A 25216-nucleotide genomic window follows, 5' to 3' on the forward strand; every position below is an offset into this window, starting at 1 on the left:
TAATGTTAGCTTGTTTGAGCGGTGCGTCTAATTTGGAATAGATGCACAATAACAGCGGTGTAATTAATTGTTTAAACAATTAAATAGCATTCACAAACTATGGTGTCAATGTTCATCACCTAATTTTTATGAGTACAGCCCCAATTCCAATGAAGTTGGGACGTTGTGTTAAACATAAATAAAAACAGAATACAATGATTTGCAAACCATGTTAAACCTATATTTAATTGAATACACTACAAAGACAAGATATCTAATGTTCAAACTGATAAACGTGATTGTTTTTAGCAAATAATCATGAATTTAGAATTTTATGGCTGCAACACGTTCCAAAAAAGCTGGCAGAGGGTCATGTTTACCACTGCGTTACATCACCTTTTCTTTTAACAACATTCAATAAATGTTTGGGAACTGAGGACACTAATTGTTGTAGCTTTGGAGTTGGAATTCTTTCCCATTCCTGCTTGATGTACAGCTTCAGCTGTTCAACAGTCCGGGGTCTCCGTTGTCGTATTTTACCCTTCATAAAGCGCCACACATTTTCAATAGGACTGCAGGCAGGCCAGTCTAGTACTCGCACTCTTTTACTACAAAGCCACACTGTTGTAACAGAATGTGGTTTGGCATTGTCTTGCTGAAATAAGCAGGGTCATCCATGAAAAAGACGTTGCTTGGATGGCAGCATATGTTTCTCCAAAACCTGTATGTACCTTTCAGCATTAATGGTGCCTTCACAGATGTTTAAATTACCTATGCCATTGGCACTAACACAGCCCCATACCATCACACACGCTTGCTTTTGAGCTTTGCGTCCATAACAATCCGTATGGTTCTTTTCCTCTTTGGCCCGGAGGACACGACGTCCACAATTTCCAAAAACAATTTGAAATGTGGACTCGTCGGACCACAGAACACTTTTCCACTTTGCATCAGTCCATCTTAGATAAACTCGGCCCAGAGAAACCAGCGGCATTTCTGGGTGTTGTTGATAAATGGCTTTTGCTTTGCATAGTAGAGTTTCAAGTTGCATTTACGGATGTAACGCTGAACTGTATTTACTGACATTGGTTTTCTGAAGTGTTCCTGAGCCCACGTGATGATATCTTCTACACATTGATGTCGGTTTTTGATGCAGTGCCGCCTGAGGGATCGCAGGTCACGGGCATTCAATATTGGTTTTTGGCCTTGCCGCTTACAGTGATTTCTCCAGATTCTCTGAACCTTTTGATTATATTGTGGAGCAGTAATCGAATAGAACAAAATTATTGACGTCAAGTTTTGTGTACACATTAATTCGATGGAATTAAAATTGCTGCAGGAGGTTTAGCAATTTAATCTTTGATTTAAAACAATTGCGAAGGCATCTCGGTGGAGTGAGAAGAATCAGCTTGTCAAAAAATTTTACCATTTTTAGTCTTCACTGTCTGTATCACCTTTTTATATCTTCAGAACCCACCAGTGCTCCAACTGAGCTGCGCGTTTCTAAGGTGGACAGTAGCAAAGCAAACATCCAATGGAAGCCTGTCGACCAGGTCTCAGTCCGGGGAGAATTCAAAGAGTACAGAGTGAGCGTGACACCAATTTAATGAGAGCAGACTATTCTGACACTTTTTAATCCCTCTTAAACCTGCATCTGGTCCCTCCTAGCTGTACTACTGGCGTGAATCCAGTCATGTCCCTGCTTTGGTGTTTCGTAAGGAGAACAAGACCAAAGGTTTCTACACCACCGTGGCTGAGCCGTCTGCCATCCTCAGTGACCTTGTGCCCTTCTCGCGATACAAGATGTTTATGGTTGCAGCCAACAATCGTTACGAGGGTCCACCTAGCAACACTGTTGAATTCAGCACAAAGGAAGGAGGTGATAAAGCTTAATTCATAATGTATACGTACTGTACTTACAAAATGTCTTCTTACCATATTAAATGGTACAAGTCGGGGAAAAAAAAGAAACATTGGATCAGGATTTCTTTTGCAAATGTGTAAATCCATTGTCTCCTATGGTACATACATTAAACATAGATTAGGTGGTTGTTTGGAATCCAGATTAAAGCAACATTTAAAAAAAGTTTCAACCCAATATGGCATGTAAAACCAGTTGCAACTGCCAAAATTATTGGACTGCCTTTAACATTAAAATATGATATGCATTGCATTGCTGACATACTTTGAGCATATAATTGTGGCATCTTTTTTCAGTTGTGATCTTTTTTTCCTCTGTGTGTTTGTGAATGTGTAGTGCCGGATGCTCCCAGTTTTTTCAGGATCAAGCGAAGAGGTTTTGATTCCATTCACCTGGAATGGGACAAACCTTTGGAGCCAAATGGCCTTCTGATTGGATACCAGCTCAAATACCAAACAGGTTTAACTCTTTAATTTTTATATTTAAATTTTACTTGTCAGTATACAGTATATTTGTATTAATTGCAAATTTGAAATGACATTCAGAATGAGAATGTGTAAAGCAGCTTTTTCATTATGTAATTGTGTCTTTCACTCGTGTGTGTGTGTGCGTGTGTGTGTGTGTGTGTGTGTGTGTGTGTGTGTGTGTGTGTTAGTCAATGGATCCAGGCAAGGTCGACCTCGTCTCGAGACTTTCCTTCCAAATGTAACAGAGTTCACACTCCGTCTTCCGGATCGATCAACCCGCTACAACTTCTACCTGTCAGCGCTCACCCAGGTGGGAGCAGGGGAGATCTTTGCTGAGGAATCCCCCTTCTTTGCCAATGAAGGTTAGAATTTCTCTGTGGTCTTGTCTGGGTTGGCTCACAACAAAATCAAAGACATAACACTTGGCCTTATCTGAACATACACTAGACAAACTCATTAAGATATAAAGATAACGGTGCACCAGTGCATTGGTTTCTCAGTTCCTGTGACAAGGGTATTATGAAATGCTTTCTTTTCAAACAAATTCGTTAAGTGTGTTTCAAAATCAAGTTCAGGCCAAAATTTATAACTGAACGAACTAACAATTGCAATTCAATCGGAAGAACTGGTGGACAGACTGAGGAAAGCAAGAAAAACATGCTCTGTTTCTGTTCTTTGTACAGTACATTCTCTTGCTCTCCTTTTACATTTCTCCACGCTGAGATGTCCCTCATGGATATACTGAAGCGTTGACTGTGAGATGCTATCTTATCTCAGCACCAAACAATCAGCCATACGCATATCTGCACACGCACAGTAGAACTGTCCAGCCGTTTTGGATATGATGGGACAGTTTATAGCAAAGGATCTTCTTCTGTCTCCTGTACACTCTGATGCAACATAACATCGGACGCTGGGAATGAAGCAGTCACCATGTGACTTTTAGCATCATCAGTTATAGAGCTTGTCATTGCTTAATGTTGGTGCTCCTGATAAAGCATACGCCATGCTGCACTATGTATTTCCCTGGCCTGCAGATTAATCATGTCATAATGATGCAAGGCCATCATCATATGTTGTATTCTGGGTGAAATATTGTTGAAGTTCCTTTTTCTAATGGATATGAGTGGTTTGCGGTCACATTAGGAATGCATTCAGCAAGGAAGTGAGTCATTCCCATAGCTTGCCAATCAGTAGGGGCAGACTTGTCCAATAAACTTGCAGTTTTAACTGATCAGGTTCCACCCCTATACTTGTGGTCTACTAAGAAAATCATTTTTGTGACCTCAAAAAGGCACTTTTCTCTTTTCAGTTGTGGAGGGGTTTTCGTGGGAGTCTGGGTGTCGTTCTTCCGGACGAACGACACCCTCCGATTAGCTGGAACAATGAAGTCCATAAATCTACCGTATCCCTGGAGGTTCATGTGGTGCCAAAAAGCCCCCCCCCTGCACCAAATGGTAATCGTTATCTTTGATAGTACACCGGCAGTCCCGTTTTATGGCTCACCTCCTGTTTTAACCAGCGGAAGTATTGTCCCATAAACAGCAGGGGAGACCTGCTAGTAGGGCTGCACGATTATGGCCAAAATAATAATCACAATTATTGTGATCAATACTGTAATCCTGATTTTTAATCACGATTATTCCTCATGTTAGGGAAAAATCTTTGTTTTTATTGCACTACTTTCCAACAAACATTATGTAACAGTTTTCAGTGCAAAATGAATCTTTAAATAGGAATTCATGATAGATAATCAATTAAAAAAAACGTGTACCCCAAAAAAAATCTACCTTACCAAGGGCGGACTGAGTACTTGATAGATAATCATAAAAATATAAATGTACCCCAAATAATTCTACTTTACCAAGGGCTAACTGAATAACTGCTATTACAAAGTGCAATCACGAATTGCGACTTAATGGAAACAAATACAATTAATGCATGAACAAAACAAAAAAACATTAGGCTGTAAGCACCGACTTTTCATTTTAAAATCTTCGTCCATAAAGTGAATTGTCAAGGACGGGTACATCTCGGTTGTTCTGCTTGACCATTGGTCAGTCATGCACAGTCAGAAACCGCAAAGAACTCAACAGTTGTGACTTCCCACTCTATTTACCCCCGCCGTTTTTTTCATTGTGGTCAGGCCAGCAGAGAAGTTGAAGTTAATGCACCCGCTACAACGATTGTTAATAGTGTCTTACCGTGGCCCGCCAATGTGCTGAGAGGGCCAAATTCAAAATAAAAGCTTCATATAATACTACATTGGGCACCAATGCCATTTTAAGCTTTTTTTTTTTTTTTTTTAAATTGGTTGCGGAGCACAGTGCCAACCCTTAAAAAAAGCCTTAATCATACATTCGCCCCCCAGGTGGGTGGCTGACTACGTTGCGGGCAGTGCTGCAAATAAAGCACTTTTCCCATGCAGCAGTACCCGCATTTTAAATGTAAAAAATCGCCGACGATCAGGCTAATTTAATCGTGACAGCCAAAATTGCGATCATAATTCAAATTCGATTAATTCTGCAGCCCTATCTGGTAGGTAACCAAACGGTCCCAGGAATGTAATTGCCCTCTTTGAAGAAAATAGTTAAGAAGAAGAATCATCTTTTATTGTCATGAACATGCATGCATGCACACGAAATTTGTTCTCTGCATTTAACCCATACACATGTTAGTGGAACACACTGGAGCAGGGGGCAGCTGAAGCACCCAGGGAGCTTTTCGGGGTATCAGTGACTTGCTCAAGGACACCACAGCCATGAGTCCGGGGTATGTTGGCAGATGGTCCAGTCGGGGTCTTGAACCTAGGTCCCCCACGGTGGCAGGCGATGATCTTAACCATTGGGCCATGGCTGTAGTTATTGGAGCAATTACTGTCTTACATGCACTACGTTGTAGTGAAAATGTCTAAGATACTATTTTCAATCGCCACCAATCGGTGATGCGATTGTAGCCCCAGTATGCTGGACAGCGCAGGATTGCCACAGTTACACTTGCTCCACGGTGGACCACCGCTCCGCTCAACCCAGGTTCTGGCTCCAACCTCGTTGCAGATGAGACAAGTTGGCTTGGTGTTTATAAACGCAGGTAGGATGAATGCATACTTTTCTTTCTAGTCTTCTTTGTACTTCCTGGAAAGATCAAAATGTTCCTCAATTTTGGCCTACCGGATTTTGGCGCCAAAGGATTTCGACACAATTGATATGTATATCGACGTGATGAGCTATTGTTATTCTTGTTTTCTGTGAAGATTTATGTAAATCTTAAAATTAGTTTGTTCTCAGCGTGGTCAGAATTGAGCGAGAGAAAGTTAGCCGGACGGTTGACATTCACCGAACATTCAGTTCTCACATGTTTGTACTTGGCCTCATAACTACACTAAATCATGTGTAGTATGTGGAGGAGAATTTCAGAAACTGGAAAAAAAAAAACACAGCTGGGTTTGTTGTCACTACAAATGTATATGCAATAACAGCAAAAACGGCACTTGATTCTATTCTCTGTGTTAGGTACCGTCTACAAATTACACATCCCAGGAATGAGAATTAATAAGAGTCTGTACCAAATTAATTTCTTTAAAATTAATAAGATCATTAAATTACATTTTTGTACATGATATAATAGTATAAATGAGAACAAAAGTTTTTTTTTGTAGGAAAAGAAGGGCAATTTTGGCTCACAATTTAATTGTCCGGACAAAATTACGACGTTAGTAAAACACACGGCCACACACATACACACACCCACAAACACACGCACACACACACACACACACATGCACATACACAGGTTAAAAATAATAATGTAATGGTCACAGTGAATCCAAGTGAGGAAACACCATCTCAGGGAGCTGTCTGCACGAAAAGCAGACAACAGACACAAGCCACAGGACACCAGCACGGAGCCCCAGAATAGTGGCTAAAGAGGAGCCACATATGGCAACTGAGGAGGACCCCATGAGGCACAACCATGGCCATAGTCCATTACAGCTCTCAATGCAGCCACTAATGCCACTATGCACCCTACACAAACATCTGTGTCATCCAACAGAACTCTTTTCAAAAGTCTTAGAGGCATTTGTCAATACAAATACAAATGGAGCTGACAATATCCGCTTATATATGCGGAAATGAATCTGCAAGCACTTACCTCATGTGGGATGACGTGGCTGTCTTCGTTCCAGGCATTTCAACGGTCCATTTTTAAACAACCTATTCTACTAAAATGTATCACTTTCACTACTTTCACTTGTTATTGTCTAAAAAGTATATGATATAGGCATTTTTTTGTGCAAAAAAAAAAATCTAACAAAAAAATAAAAGATTAGTCTTCCTGTATGCTTGTAACCTGGATCTGACAAACTGTTGCACTGATGCATGCTAAGACGGACATGAATAAACTTTTAATAATAAAACAAACTCACCTTACTTTACATTATTGATTTGCTCAAGTCTTATTCCATTGACAAATATGGGTAGCAGAAGTAATGACCACCTTAAAGGTGGTTGGCTTCTCATGAAAAGGGTATTTTGTGGAAAATGTTGTTTACATGTTCCAATTTATTTACAGTTAAAGGCTATAGAAAAAAAACGGGAACAAATGAAACCAAGCTACATAAGGGGGACTGTGTGAATGTGAATGTATTTGTTTTATCTACCTTTTAAAATTATAGTTCTTGTCACCATCTTCTGTCCATCACTTGTTCCCTGTCCATTGTCTCTTCTGTTCTTTTTGTTGGCAGAAAACTTTACTGATGCTACAGGTCTAGGTAATAGAGAAAGAAAAACTCATCTGCCTGTTCCCACCTCCATCCTTCATGTCTCACTTTATATCTGTCCACCTGAGCACATAGCAGCAGTGCAGTCCACTACATTTTTTTTTACACGGCAGGATCAGTGCTTGCAGTTTAAAAAATGTCTTTAAACCTGTCTGTATGAGTTAATGTCTCATAACTTTTCAGCCAAATATCCTGTGTCTAGAAATAAATGAAACATAATATAAGAACAGATTTTCCAGCACATGAAATTTAAAGTCTAATCATGGGATTCTAACAATACGGTAATTGTGTGTCAATACAATTCCAGTTCAATGTATTCTCTGAAATGCTGGTACCAGTGCATCATGAATAAATACAGTACAGAGTACATAAAAAAATTTCTTTATTGTGAAGAAACACTTGTGTCAACCATTGTGTACAGAACAGTTGTTATCCCCTTTCATAATTTATTAATCTTGATTATCTTGATTAGATATTATTTATTAAATGTTATTAAATGAAAATAAGATAACGTCAATTACATTGCTCCTGGTCACAATATTAAGACGTGGACTGTGCTGCTGTTCATGCGTTTTGTTGTTTTCTCGAACATCTATCTGCCGATCTGCCTTCTGATCTCTTTCCTTTGCATAAAGTTGTGGTTAGTTGCCATCAGGGATTGAATAAGACCATTACTATTGGTCATATCCCAAGTGATTATTATACTCTGTATGGCACAAAAAGAAATCAGATTACATATTTCACACAATATGTGTGTGAAATAATTGATTATTTTTCATGTGTTGATTACTTGATTACCCATACATGCTTAACTACAGTATTACGAGTCTTCATGAATGCTCTCCGTATTTACTTTATGTTGACCTTGAAATTTGAGATTTTTTTGGAACTGATCCCTGATGGTACTCTGTTTTTGTACAATCTTGCAGTATTCCTAATTTTTGCCAACTGCTGCAAGTTAGAATTCTGTCACAACAGCTATTTTTACACAGTTTGTCACAAAATGCAGTTTATAACAGGCATGTTGCTGAGTATGCTTGGAATGGAAGGAAACACGTGAAATGTTTGAATCTTAGGTGGACAGCACATGACTGCCTAGCCCACTTACTCACTGGCTTGATCATTTTGGTTTCAGAGCTTTTTCGAAGGTCATGTCACTCTGCCATCCTTAAACATTAACTTGTTCAGTCATACATGGTACATTTGACTGAACTAGTTCTGTGACTGCGTTGCATCTGCTACCAAACATGCCAATGTCTTCATTGCTTTTGAGCATGCTTGGAAAATATTATGCAAGCATGCTGGCATTTTGACCTATCATGTAATAGAGTGGTTTGTGATGGAAACATTGTTAATGGAAGCTTTGGTGGCTGTAGATGACCTTAACATCAAGGTACAGTATGAGTGAACCGCAGTTCATATTGGAACCTTTGAGAAATGGTTTCCAATTTGAATTAGCCACATGTGGACAAGAACAAGAATAGAACATGCCTATAAATGGATATTCCCATTCATCCAGGTATTTTAATTCTCAGGGTATCGAATCGATCACAACTGGACAGGTGCGATCGATTTAATGCCCTGAGAACAAGAATAGAACTTTAAAAATTGTAGTTGCATCAGTGTTTTATCTTAGTCTGCAAGAGGTATTGTTTTTGAGCAAAACTCTCAAGAACTCTGGATATAGGCTTTACCAAAACTGCATATGAAATGCAGCCAAAGATGTATAAAGATCCACAATACTACAACTATGTATGCATGAATGTCTCTTCAAATGCCAGGATTTGACGATATAAATAAAGAAAAACGACCAAGATAAATCATTTCAAAACTTTTTACACCATTAATGTGGCTTGTAACCTTTACAACTCAATTGAAAAATAAGCCAAGTCGTTATCCGCAGAGAGCTTCCACAGCATCAGAGTGATATCATTATTCTGAGGTATTAGTCGGGAGAAGGCTACAAAAGAATTTCCAAGGCATTAAATATACTCTGGAACACAGTGAAGACAATCAGCATGAAGCGGAGAAAATATGGTACGGAAGAAAACTGGTCAGGTTGGCTACCAAAACACAGAAAACAACATTGACCTAACCTGTACATAAGGACTGGCCTCACCACTGTCTTATTAACCTTTCCCCTTATCCCAGCAGAGACTCCTCTTACAAAACACACTTGACACTTTCCTCCACCCGTTCCACCTGGCTTGGACCCGTTTCTTCACCTCCTTACCATACATTGCTGTGGATTGTTGACCCTATAAATATTTAAAGTCCTTCACCCTCGCTCACTAATACCCCTCCCCCCTCATTCATGCACATATGTTCTGTTTTACTTTGGCCAATCTTCATTCCTTTCCTTTCCACTGCAAGTCTCCAACTTTCTTAACGTCCCTTCACCTGCTACATCCTCCAATTTCAGATCACCATGTCATCTGCAAACATTGTGGTAAATGGGGATTCCAGTATGACCTCATCTGTCCCCCTATCCATCACTTGCAAAGAGGAAGGGGCTCAGAGCTGATCCCCTTTCATCCCATTATTAATTTTGTCCTATATTCTTTATGGTTAAATTTACTTTTTATATTGAAAATGGACACATGGGCCGCCCCCTCTAAATTGTGGGCTGGTCTGTTAGAAAAAAAGAATTATGTGAGGGAGCGGGAGGTGGACCTATATTACAAAGGGCTCCAGCAGACTGCCCGATTGCCAGTCCAGCACTGGTGGTAGCAGTATTATACTTTGGGTCTGTTTTTTTCAGCTGGAATTGGGGCCTTGGTCAAGGTGAATGCAATTATGAAGTCCCAAATACCATTCACTGTTAGCGCAAAACCTTCAGACTTGTGGAGAAAGCAAAGAAAATGTCAGGTTACTGTATGTGGTGTTAATCAGAGGCACTTTAAATGATGGTAGTTGTGTGCTAACTCCCATGTAACATAAATTTGAATGGTTAATTCTGAACACAGCCACATACCCAGTTACATATTGCCTCAGTTGTTTATGTTTTACTTCCCCTACTGAAAATATTTATTTTCTTTTTTTCAATTAAGTTGTACAGGTTATAGGTTATGTTAATGTTGGAAAAAGTTTTGAAATGATTTATCTTTTTCTCATTTTTTACGTCACAAAAACCTGGTTCATAGCCACTGCATAAAGCGGCTGAAATAAGTATTTAGCACGTCAAAAATGTTCTCACTAATTGTACTTCCAAAGGTGCTATTGACCTAAAAATGTCACCAGATGTTGGGAACAATCCAAGTAATCCATACATACAAAGAAAGTAGAACAAATAAACTCAGAAATTAAGTTGTGTGTAAAAATGTGAAATGACAGAGGGAAAAAATATTGACCACATAGAAAGGGAAGTGCAAAAAGGCATGGAAAGCCAAAAATCTAAAATCTATCAATAATCAAACAGCAATCCAGCCCCTTGTCAGTGCAAATTAATATCTGCTAGTTCAGTCCTGGGCGGCATGGTGGCTGACTGGTTAGAGCGTCAGCCTCACAGTTCTGAGGTGCGGGGTTCAATCCCCGTCCCCGCCTGTGTGGAGTTTGCATGTTCTCCCCGTGCCTGCGTGGGTTTTCTCCGGGCACTCCGGTTTCCTCCCACATCCCAAAAACATGCATTAATTGGAGACTCTAAATTGCCCGTAGGCATGACTGTGAGTGCGAATGGTTGTTAGTTTCTATGTGCCCTGCGATTGGCTGGCAACCAGTTCAGGGTGTACCCCGCCTCCTGCCCGATGACAGCTGGTATAGGCTCCAGCACGCCCGCGACCCTAGTGAGGAGAAGCGGCTCAGAAAATGGATGGATGGATAGTTCAGTCCTAATTGATGGCCTACAAAAAGGTTTCATTGCCAAGGTGTGAGTCAAGCCGAAAAGGCGAAGCTCTCAATTTACCGGTCGATCTACGTTCCTACCCTCACCTATGGTCACGAGCTGTGGGTCGTGACCGAAAGAACAAGATCCCGGATACAAGCGGCCGAAATGAGTTTCCTCCGCAGGGTGTCCGGGCTCTCCCTTAGAGATAGGGTGAGAAGCTCGGTCATCAGGGAGGATCTCAGAGTAGAGCCGCTGCTCCTCCACATCGAGAGGAGCCAGATGAGGTGGTTGGGGCATCTGATTCTGATGCCTCCCGGACGCCTCCCTGGTGAGGTGTTCCGGGCACATCCCACCGGGAGGAGACCCCGGGGACGACCCAGGACACGCTGGACAGACTACGTCCTTCGGCTGGCCTGGGAACGCCTCGGGATCCCCCCGGAAGAGCTGGATGAAGTGGTTGGGGAGAGGGAAGTCTGGGCGTCCCTGCTAAAGCTACTGCCCCCGCGACCCGACCCGGATAAGCGGTAGAAAATGGATGGATGGATGGATGGATGGATGGTTACAGGCGCAAATCTAAGCATCTGAACGTTCCAGTGAGCATGGTTGGGCCCATAATACGTAAGTGGAAAGCCAATCATACCACCATAAATTTCCCTTGATCAGGTGTTCCTCGCAAGATTTATGACAGAGAAGTGCAGAGTAATCAGAAAAGTTGTCCAAGAGCCAAGGACCACCTGTGGAGAGCTTCAAAAAGACCTGGAATTAGCGGGTACTGTTGTCACAAGGAAAACAGTGAGTAATGTATGTACATATTTATGTATGTATGCCGTGGATGTGCTGGAGCCTATCCGAGCCGACTCCGGGCGAGAGGGGGGGTACACCCTGAACTGGTCGCCAGCCAATTGCAGGGCACATATAAACAAACAACCATTCGCACTCACATTCCCATCTACAGGCAATTTAGAATCTTCAGTTAACCTACCATGCATGTTTTTGGGATGTGGGAGGAAACTGGAGTACCCGGAGAAAACCCACGCAGGCACGGGAAGAACATGCAAACTCCACACAGGTGGGGCCGGTATTTGAACACTGTGAGGCAGATGTTCTAACCAGTCGCCCACCGTGCCGCAACTCAAGACCCCATTGCTGAAAAAAAAGCATGTCAAATCTCATTTAAAGTTTGCTGTACAACATTTGGACAAGCCAGTTAAATACTGGGAGAATATAGTCTGGTCTGATGAGAGCAAAATGTAACTCTTTGGATGCCATAATGCACACCACGTTTGGAGGAGAAATGACACTGCACTTTGCCCATAAAAACACCATACAAACAGTAAAGTTGGGAGGTGGGAACATGATGGTGTGGGGCTGCTTTTAAGCAAATGGTACTGGTAAACTTCACATTATTGAAGGAAGGATTAATGGGCAAATGTACCGAGACATTCTTGACAAAAATCTGCTGCCATCTACGAGGATGATGAAAATGAAACAAGGGTGGACATTTCAGCAGGATAATTATCCAAAAGCATACTGTACTCCCAAGGAAACTCTCAATTGGTTTCAAAGAAAAAAAATAAAGCTGCTAGAATGGCCCAGCCTATAACCGGACTTAAATCCAATTGAAAATCTATGGAAAGAACTGCAACTCAAGGTCCATAAAAGAAGCCCACCGAACCTTCAAGATTTGAAGACTGCTTGTGTGGAGGAATGGGCCAAAATCACACCAGAGCAATGTGTGCGACTAGTTTCTCCATACAGGAGGCATCTTGAAGCTGTCATTGCAAACAAAGGCTTTTGTACAAAGTATTAAATACATACCAGTTGGAGTGTTCAATTCTTTTTCCCTGTGTCATTTCACATCGTTAGACACAACTTAATTTCTGATCTTATTTGTTCTACTTTCTTTGTATGTATGGATTACTTTGGTTGTTACCAACGCCTCGTGAAATTTTCAGGTCAATAGCACGTTTGGAAGTATAGCTTGTGAGAAAAATGGTGACGTGTTAAATACTTATTTCAGCCGCTGTATATAAGAAGGTAAAACATGTTTAGTTCATTCTCAACGATGGAAACTCTAAGAACAATCAATATTTTGAAGGAAACGACATTTAGACGAAGGTAAAATAAAAGTTGAAATACCGATATACTCACATATTGACAGACCTTCCACAGCATTATGACCACTTACTCAGGATATATCATCATCATGAAGACAATAATGCCCTGTTTTAATTGACACCGTATGTGTGTGTCACTGCCCAGTTGCCTCAATTCAAATTTAGTGGCCTTAAGAATACTATATGCCAATTATTGTGATTGTTAGCAGTGGTGTAAAACTGTTCAGCATAATAATGAGTGATGCGTCTCACATTTTGCTCACCTCAGTAACATGAGAGAGTCAAAAATATTTGGGACAGTTGTTCACCACTGCAAAGTACAATCACAATACCAAACATATTTGACATCTCAAAACTGAACATTATTAAGGTTGTAAAGGCAGCCAGATATAGTGCTTGTGTTTGATATATTGAACAAGTGGTCATGATGTTTTGTACTGTACTGTAGTATGTATTATACACAATGCACGTGGGCGTCAATGTTTTTGATCAAATATGCAGCATTCAGGTTCCATTTCAGGCTACTTCATTGGTCTCCTGCAGGGGGGAGTTTGTCTCAGAGAAAAAAAAAAGAGCTACATCACATGAATGAAATACATGGGAAACAACACTAACACAAACTCCATCAATTTAAAGACAGTAGCGGGTTAGATATACATCGACATCGGACACTGGCACACATATACCTTTATACCACCCCCAGACACTTCCTCATAGCATCCACACAAATATTCCCCTAATGTAATATTTGTGTTTGTCCACTTGGTGGTAGTGATACCCAAGTTTCAATCCTAAATTAATCGCACTCGGCCCACAGTGTTTTTTATATAGGAGGTAAAATGACTTAATTCAGATGTGATTATTTAGTGTCGCTTGTGAGGAACAATCTTTGTTTTCACTCGAGCCTTTATGAACCTTGTCATGTGTTTATATACATGTTAAATTCCTTGTGCCTTGTCTGTAACTCTTTGTTCTTTCACCGCTCCTCCCTTGTAGTTGAGCTTACGGATGCCTCTTGGGCTTCAGATTTCACTGTTACTCCTCCTCCTCTCGCTCCTCTTCCTCCCACTACTGCTGCTCCTACAGCCATTAGTACCTCAACTTCTACTACCACGACCACTATTACAATGTCTACGACGACTACAACAACTGCTACTACCATCGATACAACTGAGGCAGGCCCTACCACTCCACCTCCTGTGCTGGTCATCAACAAGAATATTGATAAGAATGTGTTGGGTACATTCTCTTGTGATTTTCATGGCCTTCAGATACAGTGGAACCTCTGAGGTTGAACTTAAAACATTCTAGGAAGCTGGGTCTGATTTGTTAATGTTTTTTCCCAAATTAATATGAAAGTAAGTCTTTTAGTACACAATTGGAAACAGTTTACAGGTGTCTTGATAATGTCTTTGACATTGTTTGGTCAAACTACACAAGGATAGAGATTTAGAGTGGACTTAACAGCCACTTGTAATTCTCAGATTGAAATCTCTCTGGGTTTTTTTTTTCTGGGGGGGTCTCATCACCCCATGCCCCTGTACTACTGGGCCAATAAAGAATATGGCTTTCGTTACCATGGTTGGAGGGTTTGCAACTAGGTGAGAGCTACCACAAGTCCTGCCCGTGAAGAAAACAGTGAACGCTTATCACCAAGCCAACAAATTACACATGGTCAGTTAGTGTAGTGAATCCGTGCATGCGGCGCATGTAGTGGACTCATCACTAAAACATGAACACCCTCTGGCCCATGGTAGCCACCTTTGCTGAACATTCCATTATTCTGATAAAAGCTGTTAGCTAACAATGCAGCTGTCCTCATCTTTGACTTTGACATAGTGTTTCAAACAATGTCGTACGATAGTGACTTGAAAGTCACAGATCTTTGCCCAGTCTAGCTGCCAAGTTATGGGTGGAGAAACTCAGTGTGGGGGCAGCATTATGTAAATTAGCTGCACAGTTACCTTCAACAAAATTCAGAACAGCTCGTTCACAGACACATTTTCAGAAAGCTTTTTGTATCCAAGTAATTTTGGAAATAATTTTTTTTTTTTAAATTCATAAAATGTCCCTTCTAATGCTAATGGTGACGGTGTTAAGTAAAAATTAAAATGAAATAATAAAAAAGTGTAGGGACGATTTCCAAACGGCTTATTAACTATAAATGTAAAACTAAACTAAACAGTCTACCCTAATCCCTCACTGTATCGCGGTTCACTTATTGCTGATTCAGTACATTGCAGATAATTTTTTGATGATCAGTACAGCACAGTTACTCACCTACACGTCTCTGTTTCATTTATCATTTGTGGCTATTTGACTATCATGTGTCAGCAATGACTTACATAAGGAAACCTTGCTGAGTAATTTCAATTCACACATTTGGTAAATTGCCAAATAATTCAGTGAACATGATCAGCACGCCATTGGTTAACACACAAGCCACAGTGAGTTTCATGAAATACCAGATACCAACCTAGCCAGACATACATTATAGCTAATGCACACAATCATAACTATATGGAACAAATGCAAGTAAAGAGCAACATTTAGCTTGATTTTCTCTAACCTGTAGTTAAAAAGAACATTGCAAGGAATTCTGGGAAGCATTAGTAAGCACCATGATGCTTTGCGCTGTCTACAACACCGAGGCCGTCACTGTGAGGCACATTGCCTAATGGTTTAGCCAGCAAATCACCTATCTTTTACACGTCCGCTTGGATTGACGTTCATGTCACTCAAGCAGAGCACACCCACCTTTTAAAGGCATGTGACCGACTGGTTAGCACATCTGCCTCACTGTTCTGAGGACCGGGGTTCAAATCCCGTCCTCGCCTGTGTGGAGTTTGAATGTTCTCCCCGTGCCTGCGTGGGTTTTCTCCGGATACTCTGGTTTCCTCCCACATCCCAAAAACATGCATAGTAGGTTGATTGAAGACTCTAAATTGCCCGTAGGTGTGAATGTGAGTGCGAGTAGTTGTTGGTTTATGTGTGCCCTGCGATTGGCTGGGGACCAGTTCAGGGTGTACCCCGCCTCTCGCCCGAAGATAGCTGGGATAAGCTCCAGCACGCCCGCGATCCTAGAGAGGATAAGCGGTACAGAAAATGGATGGATGGAAAATTGATTGCTACTTAGCGGAATTTGTCTATTGCAGTGGTCTTCTTGACCGTAACCCCTGCGATGAATGATTACTGTATCTTAAATTTGATGATAAGTGATAAGTATGCTAATTCTGGAGTCTAATTGCTTTAAATATAAATATCTTACGTCACATAACTTCCAGTGTGGCTTCTTCTCTCCTATCGCTTTTAGGTTAGGATAAGAGTTGCGAAAATTCCATATAAATGGCAAAACCCATGCACAGAATTATCCCTTTGTTGCTTGCTGAAGAAGTACAACATGCTGGTGTCTAATGTGATCTCATGCATGATGACTGTTCAAAGTCAGATTTTATAGGCCTTCTTAAATGTTAAATCCGATGTCAAATTCTGTAAAAAACCAAAAAACATTTACCAGTGTTTAAAGGTGTTTGACTTTAAAGGTTCCACTGTAGATACTGTATGTGAAATGAATTGCCCGTTCTCACATGAAGAAACAGTAAACATAAAGTTTACCTCCCACTAAAAAGGAAAATACTTCACTGTATTGAAACGTAGTCAGAAATGTAGTAATGTAGTCGAGAAGTGTGAAGCTAAACTTTTAGAACTATTGTTTTTGGGTGCACCCTTCAATGTGTAATTCATCTTTTTTTCACTCCAACGTCCACTCCAAACTCAGAGATAAACATTGCGATTAGTTTAATGGGTTGAAAAATCATCAGACATTTTATTTTATTAAGGGTGAATATTCAATCCATTATATCATATATATATATATACACAAGTTATTTGCAATTCTTGTTATTAAAACAAAAAATTCACCCCCTAGTGGTACCACCATCTATAGGTCTAAATTTGGTCCCCCATTGGGTGTTTGGATCTGTGCCCTGACATCACTGACCCTTTACCTCTGACACCCATTATGCAGTGGCCCATGGGCGAGAGATCTGGAATCTGACGGTGGAGCACAACAGTAACTACACTAACGTCAGCTGGAGACACAACTTCCCGGCCGGCAGCAGCAAGTTTGTGCTAGAGTTCACACTGGACAGTAAGAATCCAGATCAAGCCCATTACTTTATAAAGCTCAAAGACAATGCCATTTGTGAGATACTAATCATATAAAAATCAGATGTGTCCTTTTATGACAAAAACATATTGTTGGGAGCGCTAAACATACTATGGTAGAGTTTTCCAGCAATCATTATGAAATCCATAAATAAAAAAAAATATTTATAGACTTTGTACTTTACGTATACACTTGTGCAGTGTACATTGAATAAGTGGCTTGGCTCATATTCTCTCATTTGCTTTTTGAGAATTTATCTTTCTTGCAGTCCATAATTGCAGAATTGCTTTTGTTTTTTGTGTCTTGTGCATGTTTTGAGTCGGCTTTTGTCGAACATGCATCACCCCTCTTTTCCTGGAATCATAGTGCTTGTTGAGATTGGATACCCTTGCATGTACATACAATGCCTATACAAACGTATGCACCCCCTTCATTTTTTCCATTGTTATGTTAGAGCCCCATCCTGAAATAGATGACCCTCATAGTTCTACACATATTAAATGAGTTAACCAATTATAACAAGTGAAAGAAAACTTTAAACTGAATGTAAAAAAAAATTCAGAAAATGAAACATGAAACTTAAAATGTCTCTGCAGTGCATCCTGTTTTATTAGTTGTGACTACACCTTGACTTCAGTCTCCTGTGGTTAAGTAAAAATGGTGAGGCACCACACGTCTGTGTAAGATCCTCCATTTGACAGTGAGCGTCAGAGCACAAACAAGCCATTATGCCAAAGAAATTGTCTGCAGACCTCAAGAGACAACAGTGTGTTAAGGCGTATTGTAGATCTGGGTATCGAAACAATTCCGCAGCGTTGAAGGTCTTAAACATCAAAGTGGTTTACATGATTCAGAAATTGAAGAGATTTCAAGAGCAAGATGAGAAGAGTTTTTTTTATTTTGTATTTTGTCTTCAAAGTCACTGGTGGTGTAGTGGTACACTCGCCTGACTTTGGTGCAGGCAGCGTGGGTTCAGTTCCCACTCAGTGATGGTGTGAATGTGAGTGCGAATGGTTGTCCGTGTCTATATGTGCCCTGGGACTGACTGGCGACCAGTTCAGGGTGTAGTCCACCTTTCGCCCGAAGTCAGCTGGGATAGGCTCCAGCGTCTCGCGACCCTAACCAGGATAAGCGGTGTTGAAAATGGATGGATGGATGGATGGATTTTGTCTTCATGAAGTATTGTGTTTTGAAAGAGAGATTAATTATTTCAAGCCATTGGTATATGGGAAAAGTGAACCCCATGAATATATTTTGTAGGCACTATAAATAAGTTCTGTCATTGCTTTTTACCAATTCAACAATCTTTGATCCTCTATCAAGCATGGACGAGCCTATTTATTTTTTATGTACGCTGGCCATGTCTTAATTATTAATGATGTTAGATTTTCAACAGCATGAGAAAGACAGGGTGCCTGGGGGAGGTGGGAAAAAGATACTGACCTAATGGACTTCCCCACCCCACCCATTGTCCCAGCCATCATTTGTGCTTCAAGGTCGTATTTAAAAGTATTGACTCTAAACTGGGAGTGGCCCTTATTTTGTGCTATTCTACTTGAGCCTTTTTTTGTTTTTTACCTTCCCAGAATGTGACTAAGGGGACTTGGCAAGTTCTGTGTCTTCAGATTTTTGGAGACATCATTTATCTTTCAAATTACAAAAAATATATAAACACAGGTATAGGTCACATGTTCAATCAGTGTATTATTAGAACAAAAAGATTAGATGATTCTGGCACAGCAATGTTTTTTTTTTTATTTGTGGTATTTATAGAAATTAGAAAACAAAAATAATTACCGTACAATTAATTAACTGACTGTATTGTCTTTAAATAATTACAGTTCTGTTCAGTATTAAATTCAACAAAAAATAATGACAAATGCCTTTTTTTTTAAATAAATAAATGACACTTAAACCTACTTGCATTCAAATGCAAAAAAATGAGAAAAATAAAAATAAAATGAGAAATGCCTTTGTAAAACAAAAAAAGAAATGACACTTAAACCTACTTGCATTCAAATGCACAAACCAGCCATTTTTGCAAGAACAATAATTTAACCTAAAATCCAACCACGTCACAATTGTTGTATATTGTTTTTAATTAACTCCAATAAGTGCCTTTGTGTTGGCAATGGCATCCATTATTTTCACAGTGCAAGTGCAAATAATGATTTCTACAAAGGTATCCATTTTAGCTATATATACATACAGTGTGTTTAGCGGGTTAAAAAAAGGGGGATGGAGGAAAAATACTCACAATAAAATAATTCATTATTATATCCAACCATGAATAAGAAAGATGAATCATCTTTACTCTTTTATAACAATGGGGTATTAAGTGGTCTAAATACCTACCTTGGAATTCATGGAGGAGGTAGAGGAGTGGCATGTTTCCCTTGTGATATTTGTGTTTTGCTTGGCTGATGGATTGGTGTTGAAAGGAGCACTTTTGAATGAGTTCTGTTGAATAACTTCAACCTTGAAATGGTTGAAAGCATGATGCATGACATCACCACATTGTGCTGCCTTCTCCCTTTCACTCCTCAGTGTCATGCATGTCTTGACCAAGTTATAATTTTCTACTGGAGATGCAATTTCCTTAATTGAGGGCTTGCAAACACTGGTTTGTTTTTTCCAATTCACTCTGTTGGAAACAATGAGAAGAGGCACTTTGAAGAAAAAGATTCTGATGTCTATTGGTTTTGCTTTTTTGAACACGTGCTCCATTTCCTTGCACTTTTGTGATTACCTCTGGAAAAAAATGCCATTTGAAACAAATGTATCACAACATGAAGCTGTCAGTATAACTGACCCTCACCCACTGGCTACAATGATGAAGTTTCAAAATGATCTTACAGTATGTGTGCTTACTCTACATATTCCAGAGGGAAATCAGCCTGGATGATAATGATGGTGATGTGCGTCACACAGTTTCAATTCCCTGAAATTAATACTGTCATAAACAAGAAAAAAGTCATGATGATCTTTGGTCCTTTGAAAACCTTAGTAGTAGGCGTAAGTGTTAAACATAACGCCACCACCCCCTTAGAGTATGATTGGCCCTTTCTTGTGTCTCCAAGGCGACAAGACAATGAAAACTGTACGAGTGACACAACAACCCCCTATTACAGTGGCGGATTTGATTGTGGGTGCCAAGTACCATCTGAGGGTTTACTCCCATGAGCTCAGCAGCGTCACCAGCAAATCTGTCACCTTTGAGACCAAAGCAGGTGAGACCGCACCTGGCCTTGTGGAGTCAGATTCGCAGGCAGATGGGCTACACTGGTTGCGAGGCTGAATTGGTTTCAAAGTGCCGAACCTAATCCTTGTCTTTTATTGTGGTCTACATATACTGTAAATGGATGTAAAAGTTGTCATTTTGAAAGAGTGGGAAAGCTTCGATCATGATATCTGAGCTGAATTTAGTTGGAAAATACAGTATTTAAAACTGGCTTGGTGAAACAGCATTTATATTCTGGTCATTTACCGTGGATGCACATCCACACATTGTACTGAATTTAAAATATATCAGCTTTATAAAGACCAGCATCTATGGTAATATGATCTCTCTTAAAATTACTGAATTTGAGCACAGCACATTTAACACACTTCATTTTATTGTCACATTTTACTAATGGAAGGTGGTTTTCATGTTTCTTAAAAATAAACCTGTTAATAATGTGATTTATTTTTTTAAAGGTCTGCTCTGTATTGTATGGTCCCAGAGATGGTGATAACCATTCGTTAATCAAATGAGGTGTTTTCTATATGAGATAGCAATGTGTACTTGAGGCACTATTGCTCTTCATATTGTTTACAATAGCTTGTTTTCTCAGTAAGATTTCTTTTAGGACTGAATCATTGGATAACTTATTCTTAATGAGATCTCCTTGCGTACCTAATAATAATGTGACAAGGATTTCGTGCAGAAATTTAAACGAATTGCCCTATACTTTGACCGAGAAAAAAACTTATACTGTCTTCACTTTTCTCTCTTCTCCTGCCCCACTTGGTGTATGTGTGTATGCCTGTGTGTCTTGTCTTTTGTGCATTTCACCAGCCTACATTGACCAGGTAGACATCGCAACTCAGGGCTGGTTCATTGGCTTGATGTGCGCCATTGCCCTCATCATACTGATCCTTCTTATTGTCTGCTTCATCAAAAGGAGTCGTGGAGGCAAATATCCAGGTGAGACTTGACTGAGGTGCTGAGAAGGGGTGTAACAGTGTGCCAAAATTCACAGTACGCTACGGTTCCCTGGTTTTAAGGTCATGGTTACATTTGCATTTGGTACAGTAATGAAACATCAAAACAAAAGGGCTTGTCCTTTTTGTAAAAAGGAACAGATACAGATTTAATGATGATTTGAATAAACAAAATTTATACAATAAACATACATATACACACGCGTGTGTGTGTACAATGGGTACAGAAAGTATTCAGAACCCCTTAAATTTTTCACTCTGTTATATTGCAGCCATTTGCTAAAATCATTTAAGTTCATTATTTTCCTCATTAATGTTTTTTCCTGACGATATAGGGTGCTGCGTGCACCCCATATCGTCAGAAAAAAAACAGAATTGTTGAAATTATTGCATATTTATTAAAGGAGAAAAACTGAAATATCACACAGCCATAAGTATTCAGACCCTTTGCTCAGTATTTAGTAGAAGCACCCTTTTGAGCTCATACAGCCATGAGTCTTTTTGGGAATGATGCAACAAATTTTTCAGACCTGCATTTGGGGATCCTCTGCCATTGCTCCTTGCAGATCCTCTCCAGTTCTGCAGGTTGGATGGTGAACGTTGGTGGACAGCCATTTTCAGGTCTCTCCAGAGATGCTCAATTGGGTTTAAGTCAGGGCTCTGGGTGGGCAGTTCAAGAACAGTTACGGAGTTGTTCTGAACCCACTGCTTTGTTATTTTAGCTGTGTGTTTAGGGTGATTGTCTTGTTGGAAAGTGAACCTTCGGCCCAGTCTGAGGTCCTGAGCACTCTGGAGAAGGTTTTCGTCCAGGATATCCCAGTATTTGGCCTCATTCATCTTTCCTTCGATTGCAACCTGTCATCCTGTCCATTCAGCTGAAAAACACCCCCACAGCATGATGCTGCCACCACCATGCTTCACTGTTGGGACTGTATTGGACAGTCCACACAAACATACCGCTTAGAATTAAGGCCAAAAAGTTATATCTTGGTCTCATCCGACCAGAGAATCTTATTTCTCATCATCTTGGAGTCTTTCAGGTGTTTTTTTTTTTTTTTAGCAAACTCCATGCGGGCTTTTATGTGTCTTGCACTGAGGAGAGGCTTCTGTCGGGCCACTCTGCCATGAAGCCCCGACTGGTGGAGGGCTGCAGTGATGGTTGACTTTCTAGAACTTTCTTCCATCTCCCAACTGCATCTCTGGAGCTCAGCCACAGTGATCTTTGGGTTATTCTATACCTCTCTCACCAAGGCTCTTTCCCCCCGATTGCTCAGTTTAGATGGACGGCCAGCTCTAGGAAGGGTTCTGATCGTCCCAAACGTCTTCCATTTCAGGATTATGGAGGCCACTGTGCTCTTAGGAACCTTAAGTGCAGCAAAAAAAAAATTGTAACCAAGTACAGGGATATCCTGGACGAAAACCTTCTCCAGAGTGCTCAGAACCTCAGACTGGGCCGAAGGTTCACCTTAAAAAAAGACAATGACCCTAAGCACACAGCTAAAATACTGAAGGAGTGGTTCAGAACAACTCAGTGACGGTTTTTGAATGGACCAGCCAGAGCCCTGACTTAAACCCAATTGAGCATCATTTTCACCATCCAACCTGCAGAACTGAAGAGGATATGCAAGGAGGAATGCCAGATAATCCCCAAATGCAGGTGTGAAAAATTTGTTGCATCATTCCCAAAAAGACTCATGGCTATTAACTCAAAAGGGTGCTTCTAGTAAATACTGAGCAAAGGGTCTGAATCTTTTTTAATAAATCTGCAAAAATGTCAACAATTCTTTTTTCTCTGTCAATATGGGGTGCTGTGTGTACATTAATGTTGAAAGAAATGAACTTAAATGATTTTAGCAAATGGCTGCAATATAAAAAAGAGTGAAAACTTTAAGGGGGTCTGAATACTTTCCGTACCCACTGTGTGTGTGTATATATATATATATATATATATATATATATATATATATATATATATGTGTGTGTGTATGTGTGTGTATATATATATATATATATATATATATATATACACACACATATACAGTATATAGTCGGAACAGTCCTAATTATTATGCTAAGCTCGAACCAACAATGGTATTTATTGCTTTGGCTTGGTCTGAAGAACCCAGGAGAGGCTGTTTATAAGTCGAGTTCTCATCTTGCTAGTTTTTTTTTCTATGCTGCGCTAATGTTCACGTTTGTGTGAAGCCATTTCAAATTAGTCAATAAGTTTGACATACGGCCAAAAGCATATTGCTAGCCATGACATCCACTCGTCAGAGGCTGACTGTATTTGTTCAGGGAGTAGACGTATGGCTTGAGTTATATTTCCTTATACTTTACCTAATACAGGTATGTTCCATCTGGGAACGCTCGACTGTACCAAATGTTCCAGACTAAAAATAAGGAATACTAATACATGCCTTGTTAAATCCCTAGTGCTGAGGCCCTTTTGCCCAAGTGAACCCCAAAAAATGAAAGCTTTTTCCTAATTTGGTGTTTGTTGCAAATAAACACCTGATTTTATAACAGTCACATTGTTAAATTAATATCTGTACTAATTGCAGTCTTCAATCAATGGCATATCTCTAACTTCAATCTACCATTAATTATTAATAAATCATGAGAATAATTACATTATTTTAACATCCATCCATCCAATATCTGTACCGCTTATCGTCATGAGGGTCATGGGTGAGCTAGAGCCTATCCCAGCAGACAAAATTAAACATACAGCAAAAATTCAAAACTTCCCTTGGAGACTGAAGGCTTGTTGGTTTGAGAACTGATGCAAAATCACTCCTGGCTGGTGGAGAGAAGCCCTGTCAGTTGATGAGCATTTTCGAGGTGCCTTTGAACGAATAAACCGACAAACTCTTAATGACTTGACATTTCAAGACCACCTCACTCCTCCCTTGCCTACATGATTGTAACATCCATTGTACATGCGTGGCATGGATTGGATGTGTGTCTGTTATACATGTACTGTAACCTAAACAGCTGAATGTAACGAAAATTTCCTATCTGGGAATGAACTAAAGTAAAATTTAAAAAAATGTTTAAGTCCCTGCGACTGACTGGCGACCAGTTCTGGGTATAGTCCGCCTTTCGCCCGAAGTCGGCTGGGAAAGGCTCCAGCGCCTCGTGACCCTGAACAGCATAAGCAGTGTTGAGAATGGATGGATAGATGTTTAAGTACATTTGCAAATCCAGAAAATTTTAGCTGCAACCAGTAGTACAACCCCAATTCCAGTAAAAGTTGGGACGTTGTGTAAAACGTAAATAAAAACAGAATACAATGATTTGCAAATCATGTTCAACCTATATTTAATTGAATACACGACAAAGACAAGATATTTGATGTTCTAACTGATTAACTTTATTGTTTTTAGCAAATAATCATTAACTTAGAATTTTATGGCTGCAACACGTTCCAAAAAAGCTGGGACCAGTTCATGGTGTACCCCACCTCCTGCCGAAGATAGCTGGGATAGGCTCCAGCACGCCCGCGACCCTTGTGAAGATAATTGGCAGCAAAAAATGGATGGTTGGATGGGTTTTCTGAAGTGTTCCTGAGCCCATGTGTCCTTTTATACCCAATTATGGCACCCACCTGTTCCCAATTAGCCTGTTCACCTGTGGGATGTTCCAAACAGGTGTTTGAGAAAGTTGAGGAATGCTCATCAGTCTTTTTTGCCACCTGTCCCAGCTTTTTTGGAACGTGTTGCAGCCATAAAATTTTAAGTTGATGATTATTT

The 25216-nt window shown here is 40.1% G+C and overlaps 1 protein-coding gene across 24 annotated transcripts in view; it reads left to right on the top strand.

The window, feature by feature from the left end:
- Window positions 1-25216, top strand: part of nfasca (neurofascin homolog (chicken) a) — a 208048-nt gene that overhangs the window by 160379 nt on the left and 22453 nt on the right. For 12 of the 24 annotated variants that reach the window (XR_009790021.1, XR_009790019.1, XR_009790020.1 and 9 more), the window contains 9 exons: window positions 1450-1565; window positions 1648-1858; window positions 2237-2359; window positions 2556-2729; window positions 7112-7138; window positions 14084-14326; window positions 17115-17237; window positions 20336-20485; window positions 21316-21444. Coding sequence is in view for 21 of the 24 variants with exons in the window: in XM_061783730.1 (XP_061639714.1) it covers window positions 1450-1565; window positions 1648-1858; window positions 2237-2359; window positions 2556-2729; window positions 7112-7138; window positions 14084-14326; window positions 17115-17237; window positions 20336-20485; window positions 21316-21444 (1296 nt within the window). In the remaining 3 variants the exon portion in view is untranslated. The remainder of the gene's footprint in view (window positions 1-1449; window positions 1566-1647; window positions 1859-2236; window positions 2360-2555; window positions 2730-7111; window positions 7139-14083; window positions 14327-17114; window positions 17238-20335; window positions 20486-21315; window positions 21445-25216) is intronic. The other 12 variants (XM_061783747.1, XM_061783748.1, XM_061783750.1 and 9 more) reach the window with 9 other exon arrangements.

The sequence above is a fragment of the Phyllopteryx taeniolatus genome, chromosome 9 (assembly GCF_024500385.1).
Source record: "Phyllopteryx taeniolatus isolate TA_2022b chromosome 9, UOR_Ptae_1.2, whole genome shotgun sequence".
In the NCBI taxonomy this organism is placed as follows: Eukaryota; Metazoa; Chordata; class Actinopteri; order Syngnathiformes; family Syngnathidae; genus Phyllopteryx; species Phyllopteryx taeniolatus.